This window comes from Micropterus salmoides, unplaced genomic scaffold (assembly GCF_014851395.1).
Source record: "Micropterus salmoides isolate LMB-PRFRI ecotype aquatic unplaced genomic scaffold, ASM1485139v1 Ms_hic_scaffold_9, whole genome shotgun sequence".
NCBI classification, from domain to species: Eukaryota; Metazoa; Chordata; class Actinopteri; order Centrarchiformes; family Centrarchidae; genus Micropterus; species Micropterus salmoides.
This window is the reverse complement of record NW_024044681.1, coordinates 27,834,003-27,854,548: the sequence shown is the minus strand read 5'-3', so window position 1 is coordinate 27,854,548 and position 20,546 is coordinate 27,834,003. Positions and strand designations below refer to the sequence as shown.

Below are 20,546 nucleotides of genomic sequence, written 5' to 3'. Positions count from 1 at the left end.
CTTCCTGAAAGGGGGAACACGCTAAACCCACTCTGCACCAGCTACTTAAAGGGTAGATTCACCCAAATTACAATCAAAACACATTTTCCCACTTTCTGTATATATTTTGGTACCAAGCCATGCAGATCATTTGAGTTTGTTTGCTTAGGTTTTGAGATATCAGCCTCTGAGATTTGTGCTGCCTCCCTAATGCAATGGAAGTGAATTGAATTTAGTTTCATGCTTATAGCATTGAAAAGTTACATGAAACAAAATTCACTAGCAACATGTCAACAGTATTAGTCAGGACATTGTGAGAAACCTGACTCACTGCCAGTGATACTACTGTTAAGTGAAGAGTTTAGTGAGAAAATACCTTTTTTTTGCAGTTTGGAACCAGCCCTTTAACAGCTGCTGCACTATCATCAACTGGATGCAGTAATAAATACACTGATATAGTGAGATGACAACATTGGCAGGTATCCTATATAACACTGTCAGATAGCTTTAGAGTGATGTCAGGGTGGTACATATCTGTGAATGTAGGTATGCAGTATCACTTAAGCAATAGCTGCCTATAGGATCATTGTGCGTCTCAGTGAGGGCTTGTTATTAATATGAGGTTAAACCAATTTAAACTGACAGCTCTAGCAAAAATATTACCACGCATTCGTTCTATGTCATTCTGTCCATAAATTAAATAGTAAATAATGTTATTTAAATGTGATACTCTGTGAAACAACTGTACACTGCCAGTGAGGTATTCAGACTTATGACTGCTTTAGAGAAAAATAGCATTAGCCCAAAGAAAACTTGAAAGTAACATTCACTGTTAACAATGTTGTACACTGCTCTGCTCATGCTAGATGGCTGCTGGAGCAAGGATCAAAGTATGAAAATATAGCACAAATCAGCATTACAGAACTTGACTTAAATTATCAGACTTCAGAGCTAACATATGTCAACTACAAAGAGCAAACTAAAATTGAAAAGATCTTGGTCTCAAAGTGAGGTCCTTTTGTACCTCATTTTAATTCAATCAGACATTTAAGAGTGCACCATTCCCTAGATACTGCAGGTAAAAACGGTTGCACAGATTTTCAGATTTAGAAGTTTTGTTGAAATTAAGATCCTTGTTGTGGTAGTAGGAGTGGGACATGCATGAGTCCTGTTTTAAGTTGACTGACATTTGCTTTACCGTATCTGCTAAATTTCATTCTTAAATTTCAAGTGGAGGAAGCAGTGCTTAGCTACATTTTTTTGACCCCTAGAGAGAAGCTACATGTATTTCATGCCCTCCAGAAATTCATGCCATATCTGTCTGGTTTTGTTTTTTCCATCCGAGTATAGGTTAATAAAAAAACATTATGATTGCCTGAGTACATCAAACCTACATTTTTATATTTAGTTACCTAATGGATTAGATAGCATGCTGATCCCTACTTAAACCCAAAAGGCAGCTCTGAGTATTGCTAGAAAAAGAGAAAGCAGGAGCTGACAAGGCATGAGGAACATTACTGTACATCATTCTCGTCTCTATGCAACAGTCTAATTAGCATTAGCTTGCTGATAAATGTGCTATTGTATTATTCAACTTGCAGCGCCCAGGGGAACAACCCAAGATGTGCCGTCTTTAAAGCATGAGGTGACTTGTTTGGAGGACCTTACGTGATTAAGGCGTTGAAAGCCACAGTGAAAGAAGTATCTTATTTGATCACAGCCTTACAGTATATTGAAAGATTACTCTAAGCTACGACTGTATACAGGAAAAGGAGTTTGTGTTTCACTGTGCATATTAAAATGCAAATGGTTAGAAAGAAAATAGCTTTTAGCAATAAGTGCAAGTTAAGCTTATGGACTGTAGTTTATGTACAGCGTAGTTTGACAGTGGTTTGCTATATTTGCTTGCCAGTGGTGGCAGCAAATATAGAAGAAGAAGAAATATGAAGAGGTTTAAGAATGGTAGTATCTTCCATTGTGTGTTTGATGTATATATGAATAGGAAGCTTGTCTGTATGAGGGGAAAGTGTAATTAAAAAAAGAAAATGTAGTATGCATATGTGCATTATGCATGTGAAAAAGCTGTAGAAGTGAACATCAAAAGAAGGGATCCACCCCTCACACATTCATATTGTACTTTCTATTGTTAACCAGTCTTGTATCAGTTCCTTTCATTAAACACACATGAATGCGCAGTTGAACACACACACCCGACACACACAGAATAGCTGTATTCATACAAAGACTGAGATTCAGGAGCTGTGTATGAAAGGAAGAGGCAGAGGTGGAGGGACTTTACCAGGAGCTTCTCTCCGCTCTCCCGTCTTCCTGTGCGACTCGCTGCCTCCACAGCTGTGCCCTCAGAGCCTCCCCTGGCATAAATGACCATTATGGCTCCATTAGGGCTGCTACTAGGAGGTCATTATGCTACACTGAAAAAACAGGGTTGAAGATGTTAGTAGGGTCCCATCAGGGGAGAGAGACAGACTGAGTGAGAGAAAGACATAACACTCAGTCATCCAGCTACTCCAGATGTCATGACAGACAAACAGCAATTCAGGTCCAGTGAGTCAGCCTCTTAAGTGGTAAAAGAATGGAGGGGAAGGATGATTAAGAAGGGGAGAGGGCAGCGGTAAGTGTAGCAAGGGTCCAATGAGGACAGAAGGGTTGGTAATTTTGGGTTACCAGTTACCTCAACACTAAAGAAACTACGATGGCATGTTAGGGCCATTGTAGATTTAAAATGAAAAAAAGACCAAGTCGGGGGAGGGTGGAAATATTCCAAGAATAGAGAATAACGTTTTTTCTTGCAATATTACCCCCTCTGTAATTTTTTTTAACCTACAATAGCCCTAATTTGCTGTCGTAAACTATCTAGGCCAATTTTTTTTTTTAAATGTTGCATCTTGTCTCTTTCTCACAGCACATTTTATCAGTGTTTGAGCAGAGTATATTTGTTGTAGTTGGTGGATTGGTTTTTCCATCTGTTTTTCTTGTCTTGTTGCCATATCCTTTTCTTGTCACACGCTTCATCTGTGTCATATCTGCTTCCCCCGGCAGATATGACGTGTGGGATAGCAATGCAGTACCCTCCATCCCTCTGTATCTCCAACTCCACCAACCAGCCATGCTTGAGACACAGAGGCAAACTCTATCATATCTAAGTGACCAAAAGATAATGACATTTCAAAACCCTTAAATCAGTGTGGGGTAGATTTCTCTTCTACACAGGGCTCAGCCCATGAGGTGGTTCTAGATTCCACAGCTTCTCTTGCTACTGAATATGAAAACCTTCAGGGTGGCCTGGTTGGCAACAAGACCCCCCCCCATATGCAGAGGACAAGGAGTTTGGCTGCCATTACTGCCCACATGTCTGTCCTTGTTGAGTTGTCCTGATTCAAGTTACTACAAACCGCTCAAGGGATAGTACATCTGGCCTGAAATGCATAATATGTATGGGTCATATGCATCTGAGTCAAATCCATATGCAAAGAAACAAGTCACATGTTTGGGTCCTTCAGTTTTTGAAACGATTTTGACAATTTGACACGAATGAGCAGAAAACATTAAGCTGTTGGAAAATTTTCAACCAGCAAATGATTACTTCATTTGAGAATTGATTAAGTCATGTAAGACATTTTTTACTTGACAACCGTGGTGCAGTATGGATTGTCCTCCTCAAATACAGAGTGACACTTGTTGCGTGGGTCGGGATTACACCCATAGGAGGTGCATGTCGCTCTATGCAACTGTAAATAACAGTGAAAAGACGTCTGCTGACTTTTTGACACTGCCCCCACCCTCCTCCCCTTTCCTGTAGGAGAAAAATATAAAGGTACAGGAAGCAGCTGTCCTCTCAGTAGGTGGTATTTAAGGAAAGAGAGCTGCTGACCTGTGCAATTGGTATGATGGTGCCTCCTCCTGGGGGCTGCATGCCCCTATAAACTGGGGCAGAGCCAACCAAGCATATGATAAATGCACCAGAGGTCACACCAGGGCATTGGCCTGAAACTCCAGTTAGCCTCCCAGGGTTTAACAACTGTCAACTGTTGGGAGATGGAAAGTGTTGACATGTACTATATAGAGCTATGAACTTTTAAAGCAAAGGTAGCGTCTGCAAGGTGGGTGGTCAAGGACAAGAAGGCATGGTGGATGTGCAGTGATGTGTCTAGCTGCGTAGGGCAAAGCTCAGCTGATGAGCGAAAGTGAACATGAGAAAGAACGAGCAAAACCCCTTTTCCTGTGTGAACATGGTGTTTAATGCCCAAAAGCATAGAAGTATCAGTTCATCACAATGTTGGAATCAAAGACAAACAAAAAATCTGTTTACATCGAATTAGAGTCTGACTTCAAGAACTCTGCTCCATTAATGTCAGCACAGTTGACTCCAGGTGCAGATACGCAAACTGGCATTGCTCCAGTACAGCTGTAATCTCATGTGGATCCATAGAAGACACCATTGTATCAATGTTTTCCCTACTAGTTCACTAATTAAAATTGTGGAAGATACCTTTTCAAACTTTCTGTCCAATGAAACTCCCTTTTTGCTGGTTATAGTTCATTACTTCCAGTGTGGATGATGATGTAGTTTGGGACATCATGCACAGTCATTATCAGCAGGTCTGAAGCTCTCTTAAGTATTCAGACATCTTATATGTCCCATTTCAGTGCAATAAGTACCCCACTTCTTGGCTACAGTACTGGAGCAGGTGGAAAAAATCACTGGCCTGAGGCTGATGAGGAGCTTGCTTCTGTCATGGGTGCATGCAACGTTGTCCTCCATAAGACAGATCCCACTGTTTGTGTTTTTACTGCACTCATGAGATGTGGTGGTGGCACACACACAGCAGTGCTATCGGTAGAACAGGTTTCTGTTGAAGTTACACAGCAGATTGTTCCTTCGATCCTGTGACCATCTCTCTACAAGCTGGGGGAGCTGTGACCCCAGCAAGTGGTCCCACAGGCCAGAGTGAGTGCTACAGGGCTGGAAGCAGATGGCCCTCCTGATGCCACACTGACTCACAGATTGGCTTTAATTGCCAAGGCTGATCATTAGCCCAATGGGTCTGTGGAGGCCGGGGCACTCCATGAGTCGCAGGCCTTAAAATAGGGCCTGACGAGGAGCGTCGTGACCTCACACACTTGAACGACCATGCACAGCTCATCTTTCTGTCACACACTTGCACACACACAGGCATAAAACTGACATAATCAAAGACTTTTCAAGGCTGCGTTTGAAGGTAAAGGAGGTAGAGGGACTTTACCGGGGGCCTCTCTCTGCTTTCCTGTCTGCCTCTCTGACTCACTGTCTCCACAGCAGTGCTGACTGCACACTCGCGCGCGCGCGCACACACACACACACACACCATTACACATGCAGACTCTGAGCTCCCCAGGCCATGACTCCATTCCCGGTGACAGTAGTGAGTGTGCTGCTCTGACGTCAGTGGACAGCACTGTATGTCACGCCCTGTCTACTTCTGTGTGTGCAGTCATACAGCTAGACTGTTCTCAGATCAGTTCTATTCTCCATTAACAGCCCTCACATCTGTTTTATGGACATATGATTTGCTGTCAGAGGGAGACAATATAGTCTACAAATATGTATTCCTGGACGTGTGGCGGCCGATAGATTCAACAGGTGTAGCAGCATTCCACCTACACGCCCATCAGCGCTTCACAGGATGACCATTGGTTCTGTTAATTTATGTTATGTGATATGGTTTTATTTTATTTATTATTTATTTCATTTTATTATTCTGTGTAGATTCAGTGCGTACTGGTCCGTCTGCGTGCTCGCATGCACACAAATCAGGTCATGTGCACATGCAGGTGTGCCTTCCCAGGTGTGTGAGCTCCTCTTTCTACAAAAAACATCTACTGCAGTCTGACACAGGGAACGCTGAAAGGCTGGCTATTTCCTGAAAGTGGAAGAGAAGGCTCACCTCATTTGCCCAGGTCTTAACTCACCCTAGGACAGCACAGACATCCTCGCACGCTGAAGCAGGAAAACAGTCTGCCGTGGAGACCCACAGTCTAGGTTCCTGTGGTGGGGAAGATGAGCTGCTGTAAGAGGCAGAGTGGCAACGCTAAAGCTCATTATGTCTTGACTGTTGAGCTGCTGGTCTAGAAATGAAAGTTGAGCTGCCCTGCCTCGTACACGACTGCCACCTTTAGACACTGCTGGAGACCAGCAGGAGAACAGAAAAGAAGCACAGACATGGAAGTAGGTAGAGGAGTACAATATGTGTGACTGTGAGACCATGCTCAGTGTGTCTACTGCCTGTTGTTTTGATGCCACCCACTGTTCGAAAGCTCCAGGCCCAGCAAGTTGGGTACGTGCTAGGTCTCTACCCAGCTGCCTCCACTGTTCCCTCAATCCCTCTATCCCTCCATCCCTCCCTCCTGCTGACTGTGCTAATAGCCCTCCAGTTGCTCTCCACTCTTTCCCTAGTGCATGGACCATGCATACGTATATAAACATGTATGCATATTCATAGCACACAGCCCTCTGCCCACCTCCACCCTATGTGGAAACATTGCTTACAGCTCCAGTAGTCAAGTGGAAGCCAATGTTGCAGTGCTATTTTTGGGTCATGCCACATTTTACCCTACTTGCCCCTGGTATCTGGAGCAGATTGTGTAACTGCAGTGTGGGGAGCTGGCTAACATATAATGGAGTCTGTAAGTGTTTTAACTTGGCTATAAAATTGTGTTCATGAAATACTGTCTGCAGAGTTGCTTCTTCTTATTATTATTATTATTATGATTACTAACATTAATAAATTCTATTTGTTTAACGAGTAATTCCTGCAAAAACAAGTTCGCACTGATCAGTGCAAATCCACAAACACATATTTAACTTGAATGGTGAAATGACACTTAATGCACTCACTTTCATTTGAGATAACCTGAAATTATCCTCCTTCATCATTCATCTGTCCCTTCCACTGCCACCCACAGAACTGGGAGACGGACATTAAAATGCATAAAAAATTAAGGCTGTTTACTTGGACACTAATGAGAGGAGGCTTAAGTAGTCTAGTTTAATTAGTATGATTGGCTCTATGGGGACCACACAGGCAGGACCCATAACAACTGATTCACTCAGAGCTCACAGGACCTTTTCATACTGTCTGAGTGTCAGAGCTGATGTCAGAGGAGATTGGACTGCAGAGACATGTTGCCTTTACTGATCCCAGGTTGGAAAGGAGCACTGCAGTTAAATGCACTGAAGCACACCATTACATAAGCACCACTGCAAGGTCAGACATCTGTGTCCTCCCTGCCTGTCTCTCTCTATTTAAGTCACCAACATGAACTGCCTTGGATATTGGGGTTGTGAACCAAAACCCTGTCCCATCCACAAACTAGCATCACTGTTTCCAGAACCAAATGGTTTTTTTGCCTTATCTACTCTGGCAGAATTCTCCTCTTTCTCAAATGCATTTTTCCCCACACCTTATTGTTTTGCTCTTCATTCCTCCTTTCACTACTTTGTGTGTGAGTGACTGAGAGTTATTTTGAGGTTTGTGTGAAAGCAGAATGTGTTTGGATCAGTTCTGCAACATAGGAGCAGTTTCCTTTTTACTGAAGTGCATGGGAAGGAGTACAAAGAGGAGGTCGAAAGTGCGGCTTCACTTCAATAAAGAGCCTAGTTTGTCCTCTTTGATGCTATGCTGCCATGCACTTCAGCTACAAAGAAACGGCACTCTTATCACTGAGAACTGAAGTAAAAGACACTGAGCTTTTCCATCACATCACAGTCACTTAAACAGTGTGCAGTTGTGGGATTTGTGTGCAGAGTTTGCAGTTTTGGAGGCTGGAGTTTTATTTTGAATAAGGTATCAAGTATTTTTTTTAGTAGTTTCTCATTTCTGATTAATTCATTCAGGACTAATATCGCCTATATAGCTAGTACACATTGTGTAATATAGAAATTGGTAAAGCAATCTGCAATTCATTATGCTGGTTTTGACAGACAAAAGTGCATAAGGAGACTGCTCTTCAGCTGAAGGTCTCTGGGTCGAGCCCCCTTGACAGCAAGAATCCACCCTGCTAAAGTGTCATTGAGCAAATCACTCAGTCCTAACTAGCTCCCGCGAGGCTGGTCTATAGCTTCACCTGATCTCTGACCTTCCTGTGGGGAAATTTTACAGGAATTATATTATATGTTAACCATTTTGTTTGTGTGGCCTATGAATACACTGTAATTTGTACATTTCTATCCAACCTCTTCAAGGGGTAATGGTTACACTGGATAAGACGATGTGGTGGTTAAACAAATTTTAGTATTTGATTATGGCTCGTAAAGGGACAGAGCAGTTATCAAGCAGCATTGGTGGATTTCTGTTCTATGTGCTTCTGGTTACCCAGTTGAAATTTTACCAAATATATCTCCTTCCTGGCCTCATCATTTTGTTCAAAGGTGTAAGATAAGTGTACAATTACTACAATAAAACCAGGCTTTGCTGAGCGCTGCTCTCAGTCACTCTCCACTTCTGTAATTGACTTTTTCTCTCCCTAGTCAGAAGCCACAAAGTCTTAATGGCAGCGGATCAGTGTGCCAAATGGTTTCATTACATACAGAAACCATTACCTTTGGCAAAAAGAGCCATGGCTTAGGCAAAGGGACACACAAATACAAACACATGGACCCACACACATACATTGGTGAAGTGAAGAAAATGGACGATTCTTATCATACTGTATAGAGGTTGGGGGTCTTTATATTGTAGAGCCAATATATTGTCCCTATACTGTATTTAGAACACTCCCAACAGTATTACGACATGTGCTCCTGAGGGAATTTTTGTTTTTTCAAGGCAAAAGCACTCAAATGATAAACCATAGCCTGGCACATAGTATGAAGAAATGTATCATGTTGTGAGGTCTGCTGAGGAAAAACGCGAAATACAGTTGAGGAGTTAATGTGAGCAGCTGTTGTGCTAATCAACACGTCATCCCATTTCTCAGCAGCAGTAGCTCATGATACTGGGAGATCATATTATATATCGAAGTGTAGCTGTATCTGTGGTGGCCTCAATATTGTACAACAGTTATTTTCAAAGCTGTTTATGTATGGGCTGATATTTGTGTCCGTAGAATCTGAATTTGAAACATGCCACCTGCCATTAAACAAAGGAACATAAATATCGAATGATATTTGTGTCAATAGAATCTGAATTTGAATAATGTAGATCTGAATTTGAATTGCTCAACTTGAATAATTGCATTAAAAAACTGAATTTGAATAGCATAATATGAATTTGCATTGTTTAACTAAAAAACTTAAATTTCAAATTATGCTATTCAGAATCAGTTTTTCAATACAATTATTCAAGATAAACAATACAAATGTATGTGTCCATAAAGGGTCACACTTGACACACATGATATTTACCCTTACATTTGCCTTTTTCAAATGGCTGCTCAAAATTCTGACCACACACACACACTCCTACTTTCTGTCTCTCTAGCAATTGTGACTATTTATTTGTTTGTGGTACTTGATGATTAGACTTATGACCAGCCTTTATTATTAAATTAAGCACTCATGTTTTCAAACACACACAATTATGTCATATAATATGAAATATATATATTAAGTTGCTTTGTCCAGGAAAACAAAGACAACCACTTTTTTTCATGAAAAATGTCATATTTAATCAAACATCTTTGAATCACTTACCAAACGTGACTCCTGAAAGATTACATAAAAATGTATTACCAAATCAGAATACTTGCTCTGTTGACATCCCTGGCTGTTTGAATAAAGTCATTACAAGCTTGGCAAAGAGCTTAAAACCAAAGCAATTCTTGAAGATGTGTATTTTCTTTGGAAGTTCCCATGATTTACCAATAGATGACCTTTGATTGACAAGTTATCCAGTCATGTGTCTCTGCAAACTTTTTTTTATCAATTAAACTTTTTGTCATAAATACAATGCGCAGGCACATATCAGCAAAAGGAGGGAAACAAAGCACTGTGTTGGAGGCCGCCATTTTGAAGTTAAACTTCTGTCTTCCTTATCACACATGCTGAAAGGTAATTAGTGATATAATTTAGTAAATACAGTTTATTTAGGTTAGATTTATGCACATAGATTTACATTTCTTATACAGTTAGTGCAAGAGGATATACAAATTTGTGAGATCATTGTACTGACTGACTATAGCTAACTCTCATGGGTAGAGAGCAATGTCAGACGAGCCATATGATGTGATACTCAAGGCACTCAAGGGGAATATAATGTCCCTGTAGCAACAGAGATCAAGGACCCAGAGTGCTGCTCTTGTTCATCTGTGGTGGAATAGTGCAACTTTATGCCCTCAGTGAGAATGGCCAGGCAATTACATTTGCTGGAAACTTGGTAGCTAAGACTGACCTTCTTGACATGGGCAAGTGGAGAGTTGGGCATGGCTGAGCCACATACAGGTATGTCCTGACCATAGTATATGTATTTAGCAGATACATATGACTGAGACAATTGAAAAGTAAACACAGAACTCAAGATGTCTGAGCATGGTCCACCAAAGGTCTTACAGCACAATCAAGGAAAGGAATTCAAAGGTGCAGTAAAAAAAAACTCATGGATTCCCTTCAGATGAAAATAATTCAGAGCTCACCAAATCATTCCCAGAGCCAGGGTAAAGTGGAGAAGAGCCAGGTGTACTGAGGAAAAAGATTAGCTAGTTTTATCAATAAGGAGAGTGAACTGGGTGAAGCATTTGCCCATTTGTACAAGGATAATGAATGAAGACCCAAAGGAGGTTTTGAGTTAGATATCTCCTTTTCAGTTGTGCTATGGAAAAGTCATCGGCTATTCAATAGGTTAGCCTGTTCCCCAGCTCAAGTTCATGAAGAACATTGTTTACCAACCCACAAAACACTGGCCAAAAAAAAGCATAGGTGTTTGTTTGAGGATAACCGATTGAAGATTAGGAAATAGGCACCGCAACACTGCGCAAGATGAGTTACCTTTTTTGTTCAGTAGATAATTCCATTTTGATTCTCTCAAGTTTTCTTCTTTTTTTTTTTTGGAAATGAGTGGGTGTTACTTTTAATTTGAGATTGGTCTTTATCACCAGCACTGTGCCTCCATTTTTTCAACTGTACAGCACAGGATCAGTGTTTAGTTCTTTTAAAAAGGGACCATAAACAGTCCTCTAATATAATTTTAAAACTGAAAGGAAAGTTATCTTTGTAGGTTATGTTATATACTGTATTTTACAGTTTAGACGTTTACATTAAGAGTTTGAAAGTTGAACACAAGGGATAATAGTGCCAGTTTGGTTGAAGGAAGTTATTAAATACACTTAACACAGATTTGATCTTCAAAGAGGTATAGACTTCATATCCTACAACATAATTAGTCTTAATTAATGATTAATTGTCTGTTTGCAAACATGTATGCTCCCACTTTTTTTGGTACTCAAATGGAGTAGAAGGCAGGGCCGGAGAGAAGTCTAACCATCAAGTAACACAAACAAATAAATAGTCTTAATTCCTAGAGAGAGAGTAAGATTCAGGGGTCAGGATTGGTCAGCTTTTTGAGCAGCTATTTGAAAGAACCAACAGTAAGGGTAAGTGTTAGGGAATGATATCTTGTCTGACACTTTATAATAAATGAAAATGAAACTTTTATTACATTAAGAACAGAAAAATTATTACATCATTGGTAGCAGCCTTACTTTCCCAGTTGCCATTTTACTGTTTAATTTTTATTTATTTATTTATTTATTTTCCATCTTCTCTATCTACTCTAGCCATTCTGTTTCAAATAAGCTTGGCATCCTGCTTACTGTGTGACCTTTTGTGGCACGTGCACAGAATCCAAACACTGAAAGAAATCAGACCTACACAAGGCAAGATTAATTTGAATGATTGACAAGCAACCCAGCTCTGTTAATCAAGTTATGCTTACTCTGATTAGGACCTTAATGTGAGTAAGATAACCCGGTTAAGGTGTTTACATGAGAGTTGCAATAATATGCGTATTGCATTAGTCTGGTTATAATTGAATTATTGGTGTGCATGTAAATGCTCTTTCTCTCTCTCTCTGGCTCATTCCCAGACACCAGTCTCTGTATTTTATGTGAGGGGAGACCTCTGTGTGTACTGTAGGTCTCCGCTGATCAGAGGAGAGGTGAACATGAACATGTGTGCAGCAGTTCATATGAAAGCCATCTGGCTCTCTCCTGCACTGTGATTTATGCCTTTGATAACAACAACCCAGAGATGCTTTCAACAACAACAAAGTAGCGCTGAAGGATGACAACAATGGAACACTTGTCAGTCTGAAGATGAAAAGATGTCTTGCTAGGTGGTTGTCTATTTTGTTACTTTGATATATATTTATTTGTCTTTTGTTTTATTTATTTGTCTCTTTGTTTTTCTCTATATCATACCCAAGGTTATTGATGAAGCAAAATGTGAAGTGGAGTCAGTTTTCCATCTCTGACAGAATGCCTCCCTCCTCCTGTGAGAAGGCGGCAGTGTGCTTCACTGCCTCTGCTATGACTTATCAACAGACTTATTTCCGCTGGCTTGTCCTTCTTACTGTCATACAGTGACAGGAAAAAACATGCACCCTCCTGTATGACTGCTTATATTTGTCTCGATTTTTTGACATTGAATTTATTTTATCAGATCTTTTTGTTAAAATATTATATGAGCTACTCAGTTAAATAGGAATGTGTACAGTAAACCACAACATGTAACTTAACCTGAATGGGGCCACCTGGTTCAACACTTTGGTTTTGGTATTGAACATCAGTGCTGTTTGGTATTCTATTTTTCTTTTATGTGGTGAAACCTATGTGAATAATTCATCAACACTTATAATACAAGTGGAAAAATATTTGGATAAAAAGATTTTTTAAGACAATCCAACAGGACTGTTTTTTTTTTTTAAATGACACTTGCGTTTGGTTTCCATGTATCTGTTTTAATGGGGAACTGAATAAATAAATACAGTTCTAATGGTAATTTACCAAGACACATCAGTAGTCCATCATTAAATACATTTTGGTTATGGCAGTTTAATATAAAATTATGCATTTTAGCAGCAGGGGTAGCAAATAAAACAATTCATCCACCCAGGTACTGTACTTACTTTAAGTATGAGCTTTTTTCCCCTTATTTTCATTGACAACTGTATTAGACACTTTTTAAATTACATGTATGATCTTACATGCAAACAACTTAATTATCTCCTAGAATATGATGCAGTTCCATTATACCTACTGTACAAAAATAAAATAACTTATTATAAATAATTTAATACTAACTAATTAATGCAAGATTATTTTAACAGTATTTTAACATTGCTGTATTTTTGTACTTATCTAGTGCATGGGATTTAGATTGTTTTTCTACCACTTCTGTTTTGTTTTCACAAAATATATTTTCTATTGTAACAATACTGTACAACACTTACTTTGATTTTGTGGTGTGGACGAATAGTTTATATTATAGTATATGTTTTACCTGAGTATAATATAAAATATTTTTCTTGTCCAAAGTAACTTACAGAATTAGACGCCCGTGTCCTGGCCTTATTTCTCCCTCAATTTCTGGTTGTCTTTGTCCTTTCTTCTCTTTGTCTTCCTCTTTTACTGATGTGGCTGCTGTCCTCTGTTCATCTGTTTCACTCATCTCTGCTCTGTACTGTTCATCTGTCTCATTCTTTCTGTCTGCCCCCAAAATCGACGAGCTGCAGGCTGAAAGGCTTGTTCTCAAGCTTCTTTTCAAAACAAGCTACTTTGTTAACCAGCGTAGCATTAAAACTTAGCTAGCAAGCTAACCCACGTTAACTGCAGCATTGAAGCAGTTCTGGGAATTTCCTTCTCATTTGCTATCAGTGTTTCTTACTTTAAACCATTTGAGATCTCCACTGAAAATTAAGTCTTAGTGTTGTGCTAGGCCCTATTCATTTTCAGTTTTAGAGATATTAAATTGTCGGCATATACTTCCATAGGGCCTCCATAGAGTATCAGCTGTCCCTGGGCTCCTCCTGTGCATTAGATAGTTGACAGTCTTCTTATAGCAGAAATGAATGGACTGCTCTGTGACTGATGGAGCTCCTTTGTCAATGACGCGGGAGCTGCTGCTGGCAGTTTTGGGCCAAAGAACAGTACAGATTACATTAACATCAGTCAAGCTGTTGTCAGACTGGTAGGACATAAATAGGACCTTATTGATGCATAATGCAACAACTTTTCATTGTGACATTTTTTGAGTAATAGGATCAGAAAGTGAGTCCGTGGCTAGAAAGGCAGTTTGGCAAAAAAAAGGATCTGCAGAAATGTATCAGGAATAGCGCATCTGGAGAAAAATCAGAGGTAGTGTTTACAGTTTGAGGGATTAATTAGCACAAGTTGAGACCACACAACAAAATCATAAAGGATATCAGTCAATTTGGAGGGGTCACTGTGCATCAGCTGACTCGGCTTCATCACCTTCCTCCTGTCCAGATTTCAACGTCTATACTAGATGATGTACACTGGAGTAATTGACACAGAATACAAATGCAGGCTGTTGAGCACCGACACCCCCGGTACTGGGGGCAGCACGCGATCTCTGAAACTGTTGACTGACTTTTGCCGTTTTTGACATTTTCAGTCTAAAAATCAGCTGATTGTTGCTAAAAATATCACCAGGCACTTATTACAATTACCTGGGAGCTGTGTGCCTGCCTTCTTTCGCTTTTTTCTGCAGAGAGGACAAGTGCCCCCCCCCATCACTGTGGGATGTTCCATTCTCAAGTTACACGCCTGTAAAGCATGGGAGTGGTTTTGGTCACAGGAATGTTCTGTTTTTAATCAATATTTTAACATTATGTTATTTGGAACATGGTTGTATGGACATAAATAGTGTTTTAAACTCCCTAAAAAGTCAACATTTAAACAGTAAATATTACCAAAATATGGACATTTGCTTGGTATATTTTGGAAAAGTTGTAACATAAGTGTTTTAGTATTTTAGTTTATTTTCATCACCAGGTGTATTAGAAGCTATTCAGTTGCATTATAATCTATCAGATGATGGTTTTGATGGTTTATTGCATTAAAAATATAGCTTTTTTACCGAGCCAGGATGAAAATATATTTTACTTTATTGCATCTCCATTTAGTCTGTAATGGTAAAATAAACATGTTAATTTACTAAATTTTTAATGGATTTATATTCTGTAGCTTCTGACATTTCAAAGGAGACCAGAATTATGCATCTAGGCCAAATGGTTGAGGAGTTACTCCTGATTCATTTTGGGTATGTTATTTTAGGCGTTTTTCCTGCAAATAGGGGCAAATAGCTGGGGTTTTCCAACAGGTTAGAGCCCAGCATAGGCATCTCAAGGCATTTGGTTGTTAAAATTGTCCTACGCAACTGCAGAGTATCTTGAAAACACAGTGACCTTAGGAGGAATACATCATCAGTGGACATGATGTAGGAATTAATTTGACCCATCACGTCACCTCCTTTTCTCTACTTTAAACGCAGTATGATATCCAGCAAAGTGTTTTGACTGTTTTATAATAGAGAAAATAAAGCTTTTGACTTGGTCTGTGAAGGCAGTCAGTGCATGCAAAAATCCCAGGAAGCCTTAACACATAAATTTCACTGTGCCGATCGCTATGACACTGCCCCTACTGCGTCTCTCCTCCTACTTCAGTACAGTCAAGTTCACAGAGACTCAAAAAATACAGGTGCAGGTAGAAAAGAACCGGTGTGCACCCAAGGAAAATGCCACTTTACAGGCATAAAGCACCAGTATGTGCTGTACACTGTCATGAAAATAGAGCCTTATGTGCTCTGACTGCACATTGTGCTCCTCCAGCACAGAACTGACAATACCAAGAATTGGACATGCAATTCTGATTCTGCAAATTACTTTAGCTTAGGAAAGGATATGGATACATGTAGGGTAACAGTTGCATAGCTTTCTGAATATTGGTCAATATTTGTAAACAGATTTGGATGGATAGAAAAATAGTTAATGTCAGAGCTGTAAGGACAGAATACAAAGTCAGTTAAAGATTTTTGGAGGGAGTTTAGAGTTACTACATATAATATAAAAACTAGAATATTTCTGTAGAAATTTGCAACTCTTCTTGTTGTGAGTATGAATATTATTTATCACTATTTTAATGTTTGTTGAGAATGCAATTCTTTGGCTTGGAGAGAGGATAAAATGCCTGTACAATGTTTGACAGTCCTCGTCTTTCTTTAGGTCTAATCTTTCTTTCTTTCTTTGTGCACTCCTGAAGAAGGAAGCTGAATTTCTGTGGCACAGGCTTGAGGAGAGAAAAGCTGAGGACAGTTCCCCGGAGTCCGGACACCAAGGCCCCCGGGCCTCCACAGCTCATAAACAGATGTGTCCTTGTCCCCAGCCAAGCGCAGCCACTCAAGTGGCAAAGCAGGGGCCCAATAATTGTGAAGAATTGAAAGCTAAATATTGGCTTTATCTCCTCAGTAATAAAAGGGCCATGAAATTGATTTAATGCTGCAGCGCTTCTCTTGGGTGGCTTCTTACAGCGTGAGCACAAAACAATGAGCAGCAGCCATCTATTAATTAACCCACCTAATCCTGCAAAGTTAATCTCTCACCACAACTTTGCCCGCAACTAACTTCCAAGCCAGCGGGTCCGCTGGGGGTGTCATGACAATGGCAGCGAGGGGAAGATAGATTCAGCACTTTGGAAAGGAGGGAGGGGGAAAAAAGAGGTGGAGAGTGCTGCGTGAAACACTGTTCCACACAGCAACCGTGGGGGCACTGTAAGTGGAAATGCAGGGGTGCGTGGCCGTCATTAGCATAGTATCAGAGTTGATTTGTGTTTTTGTGAAAAGAGGCGGAGAATATCATTTGAGCTGTTGGCATCAGTTCCTCTTGTGGTGCGGCTGCAGTGGCATAAAAGCGGCTGATTTTAGTTGCCTTTTTTGTATTCCTTTTCCCCTGTCGCCATGCCGCCTTACTCCCTTATTCTCTCCTGAGCTGTTAGATACTTGGGAGAAAAGTGGCATTTCTTTCTCTTCTTCACCTACCTGCCAGTCGCAGCATGGTGGCACCTCACACCCAACACACACATCCATGGTCATATTGTGTCGACAGAGTTGTGAATTACCTCCTTCTCAGACGGCTGATGAAAAGCTATGTGTTTTTCTCTTTGGCTGCGGCTCATCTGACCCTGCCCTCTCACCTCCTCCCCCACCCTCCCTCCCTCTCATCAGTCTTTTGTGTGAGCCCCTCTTTGTGGAATAGCAGTACAAGGCTCACTCGGAAAATAGGTCACCCGCTAGTGCTCCTCTCACCTCCACAGCATTCAAAAAATAATCCTCTGAGGTGTCCTGTGCCATTTTGTAATGTCTAAACCACAGTCTCCGGAATATGGCCAAAACATCGGAGAAACACACACACATGCACACACACTGAGCTAAAAAAGAAATCAAGAAAAACTCCAATTGAGGGAATTTGGAGATCATTTTTTTGCTAGTGAGGAAAGCATTTCCTGTGGAGATAATTTTAGGAGGCTGATTAGGCATAGACGGTGTTGAAGCCCAGAGTGAAGAATCTCATCACCGCTAATGACATGCCATTCCTGTGCTGAGAGAAGAGCCCAGGCCCTGGGTGTGGACTAGCCTCTGTCAGCCACCTCTAGCTTCAGTGTTCATTAAGGCCAACAGTGTAATTACAATTCACAGATACCGCGCTTCTTAATTACAGACTGATTATTAGGCTGATATTTGTTGAAAATAATCAGCCCCTAAAGAAGTGAATTTATATTTGCATGGTATTTAGGTCTTATTAATGTATCATAAACTGACAATTTGGACAGATTGTTGAAGGCTAAACCTATTATTAAAGCTTAAGGCTTCAGAAATCCCAGTGTTTGAGAGCTATAAATGTTTACCTTAGACTGTTTACAAGAAGAAAGGAGCAAAAGCAAAGAGACTTGTTCGGTCTTCACATAAGCTAACAGATCTGAATTACAAATCATCCAACAGATGTCTCCATCTGATTGTGGGAAATGTTTTTCTACTGTATGTCGTCTACCTGAATAGCCCGACAAAAAACGTGGAGTGAATTGCCTCTTGCATTACAGTGAATGATTCTGATTCCATAGAAACTCACAGTAATTGGGAGCACTCCCGAGCAGAATGCAGGGACAGTCCCGAGAGGTAGGGCTGTTATGCCCACATCTATGTAGCTCTGAAGTGGCTGTAATCTTTCATCCAAAGCATGTCACATAAACACCCCCCAGAGCCAAATGCTTTCACTAATAAAATAATATAATCAGGGACTTGGTTTTATAGATGAAATAAGAATTTGCACCTTTTCAGTTTGTACAGACATTTTCTATTAAAGCAAAATTTAGAGGATATTGAATGAAAGTACGTTTGATAGTAAATATTCCAATATGATCACTTTACAAATGTACGTTACTGTGTATGAAGTTTTCAATCATAAAATCATAAACTAATATTTTTTCTTGTATGGTGTTAATATCATTTTATATCTGCCTCATGATGATCATGACAAGTACCTTAAAGCTACAGTGTATAATTTTTAGTTTAATCTAATATTTGGTGAGTAGTTCATTGCTATCTTTCTCTTTCTGTTTCTGTGTGTGGATCAGTGGGTCTGCAGGGTTTGAATATCACAGTGGGTTCAGTAAGAGTCTTCTGATAGATGTCGCCCTGACATGAGCCCCTGTCTCTGGCAGCTATAGTTTTATCCCATAGCTCAGGGCTGGTATCAGCGTTCTCTTGTAGCTCTGGGGTGTACTCATCCATGTGCAGGAAGTGATGTATGTGTGTATGTGTGTGTATGTGCCTGCAGGCTTCCCAGCGACAGCGTACGGACCGGTGGCGGCAGCGGCGGTAGCAGCAGCGCGTGGCTCAGGTAGGGGGGCCCGTGGAAGAGGCGGCTACTTGGCGTACCCACAGAGCACAGGGCCAGGTAAACGCTCTGTTCATGTTCTGTGTGGCTGCTGCTCTCTCCAACTTCTCCTGCTCTGCTTCTCCCCATAGACATAGTCCCCCGAGCCCACATGCATACACTCAATTTGAGTTTCGACTGACTGCATTGTACACACATACAGTAGAGATTGTATCCAAGATCTAAATACATGGTGCTTACACTGTAAAAATATTTAGGCTACATTTACAAATAAGTTTAGTGAACTTTTAGGGTATTTTGACTTAGGACTAACTGTAAGACTAATAATCTACATTAAAAAGAAAATTAGTTTATTTCATCGGACTTGAGTGAGACTGAGTTGCATCAACTTTAATAGTAATTTTTCACATTATTACGAACTCGTCTTTTGCGTATATTGCCTTAAATTTACATTGAGTAATTAGTTATCATTAACATAATTCACATTTTAACAAATAAAATGTTAACATTTGATGATTTATGTTTATTAACCAAATACATTAACTAACTCCTGTTAGTATTGCTAACTTCCTGTAACAGCAGAGTACATTTAAATATTGTTTTAACTTAAAGTGGCAATCCTTAAGATTTCAGTCCTGGTTGCAGCCAAACAAACTATTGTCATTTTAATAAAGAAGTCAGGCAATAATTGGCCTTTTTCCATCGTTGTGTTAGCAACCGTGATGTGATTTTATGCTGCACACGGCATGAGTCTGCAAACAGTGAAAGTGAAAGGAGTCGGTTACCTCGCTGAGGAGTTGGAGGTGTGCAGCCTGTCGCCTGCAGCTCTTCATCTAACCGCTCACTGTGGCTGCTCCTTCTTGTTCCATTACTCTCTGCAATATTTCAAACTGATCCACTGTCAAAGAATGTACAAAATGACAGTCGTCTTGTTTCGTAGACACATTTTTGATGAACAGTAGCAATCAGTGTCAAGCTCACTGACAACCACATCGCATTCCCTGTGACTGCTTCATAATAAATGTCAGCTCATGTTTAGCTAGTTAATGCTTTTAATGTGAAGCTGCAGCAGTAGGAAATGTTCGGTTTGCATTAGCAGTAACTTAATACAGCATTTTTTCAAGAATGTCGCCACAGATACCCAGTTCGTAATACTATAAATATAGAAATATTACAATACTTACATCAGTGGCTCAATCATCATTGTTGCCTTATAAGACTTGATTAAACAGACATTTATTTAAATGAAAATCTTCATGATTGCCACTTTAAGCATGTGATCATAGTAAACCAAATCAGAGGTGAAAAACATGTCGTTCCCTCCACAAAAACAAAGTTGACCCTGTGATGTGTTTAATATCCGTTTTCAAAAGACCTAACCTCCATAAAATGTCTGTTAAGACATTTATTTAGGAAAAACAACTCGCTTAAAAATCCTTCGCAGCTCCGACACAACACTCATTCTGGAACATACTTAACTAAGCGTTACATACACACACCACACAGCACTGGCACTCATTGTCCCTCTAAAAAAGTAATCACAGTTTCCAAAATGACAAACTTCTGAAACAACACTCATGACAATTTTAACGTGCAGCTCAGTATCTCATTAATGAATACAGTCCATTTAACCATGAACTTCAAAAAATTCCCCACTCCATTAAA

The 20,546-nt window shown here is 40.1% G+C and overlaps 1 protein-coding gene across 15 annotated transcripts in view; it reads left to right on the top strand.

Moving 5' to 3' along the window:
- msi2b (musashi RNA-binding protein 2b) overlaps positions 1-20,546 on the top strand; it is a 253,360-nt gene that overhangs the window by 203,739 nt on the left and 29,075 nt on the right. For 7 of the 15 annotated variants that reach the window (XM_038709125.1, XM_038709126.1, XM_038709121.1 and 4 more), the window contains one exon: positions 18,822-18,941. The exons of 1 other annotated variant lie outside the window; for it this stretch is intronic. In XM_038709125.1, the coding sequence (XP_038565053.1) occupies positions 18,822-18,941 (120 nt within the window). Of the gene's footprint in view, positions 1-12,106; positions 12,352-12,395; positions 14,760-18,821; positions 18,942-20,546 lie in introns of those variants that run through there. 7 more of the 15 variants (XM_038709128.1, XM_038709122.1, XM_038709129.1 and 4 more) reach the window with 4 other exon arrangements.